General features: G+C 47.0%; 1 protein-coding gene across 1 annotated transcript in view; it reads left to right on the top strand.

Moving 5' to 3' along the window:
- The window catches only part of LOC119587715 (troponin C-like), a gene marked incomplete at its 5' end in the record, with an annotated part of 3,638 nt that overhangs the window by 478 nt on the left and 2,336 nt on the right, over positions 1–824 (top strand). Inside the window, 1 exon segment of the mRNA XM_037936398.1 lies at positions 489–632. Within this exon segment, the coding sequence (XP_037792326.1) occupies positions 489–632 (144 nt within the window).

Here is an 824-nt window from a genome sequence, read left to right as displayed (position 1 = left end):
CACAACAGAGATGTATGAGCGCATGGACACCCCTGGCCCATCCTTCCATTGTTTCTTGGGACGCTAAGAAATATAACCCTGCGGTCTATCCCTGTTCTGTAGTCATGGCCCCTTACCACGTCTTGCCCTTCCTTTATTAGACTAGGGTGTGAATTTATTTTGAGGGTAGTTTTATTCTCTGTAAATGTAGAGTAATGTGTGTAGCATCTATGTATAGTATTTTTTTTAGATATTCCCACTTTTAAAAAAATTTTAAGACATCTTCTGGTCAGAATAATTGAAAGTAGAAATGCGCTGGTTTATGTTATAGCTAAGAATACTCCAATGGGGAAGGAATGTTTGCGTTCGCGGAAGGAGAATGCGCATGGATCCGGATTCACCGGATTCACCCCCGTAAATCTAAATCTGCCCCCATCCCCTCTCCTCCTCCCCCTCGTCTCGTATGACACGCTATTCATATCTCTCTCCTTCCTCTCTCTCCCTCACAGCCCTCCGGAAGGCGTTTGACTCCTTCGACACGGAGAAAACCGGCTCCATCACGGGCGAGACCATCGCCACCATCATGAGGATGATGGGCGTCAAGATCTCGGAGAAGAACCTGCAGGAGGCCATCGCCGAGACTGACGAGGACGGTGGGTTCCAACTCTCCACCTGGCGGGTCGAATCGCCCCTCGACTTCGCTTGTGGTGTTGGATCGCTTGACTAGGATTGTCTTGTGAAATGCTTGGACTTAACTTAGGTCTCTCTATTCAACTATCTATATTCTTATAGATTCGGAATCACGTTTCGTTTCGTCCCTATGGATGATCAGCTTATAGATTCGA

The sequence above is a fragment of the Penaeus monodon genome, chromosome 23 (assembly GCF_015228065.2).
Source record: "Penaeus monodon isolate SGIC_2016 chromosome 23, NSTDA_Pmon_1, whole genome shotgun sequence".
Taxonomy (NCBI): Eukaryota; Metazoa; Arthropoda; class Malacostraca; order Decapoda; family Penaeidae; genus Penaeus; species Penaeus monodon.
This window is presented reverse-complemented; position numbering and strand designations above follow the sequence as displayed.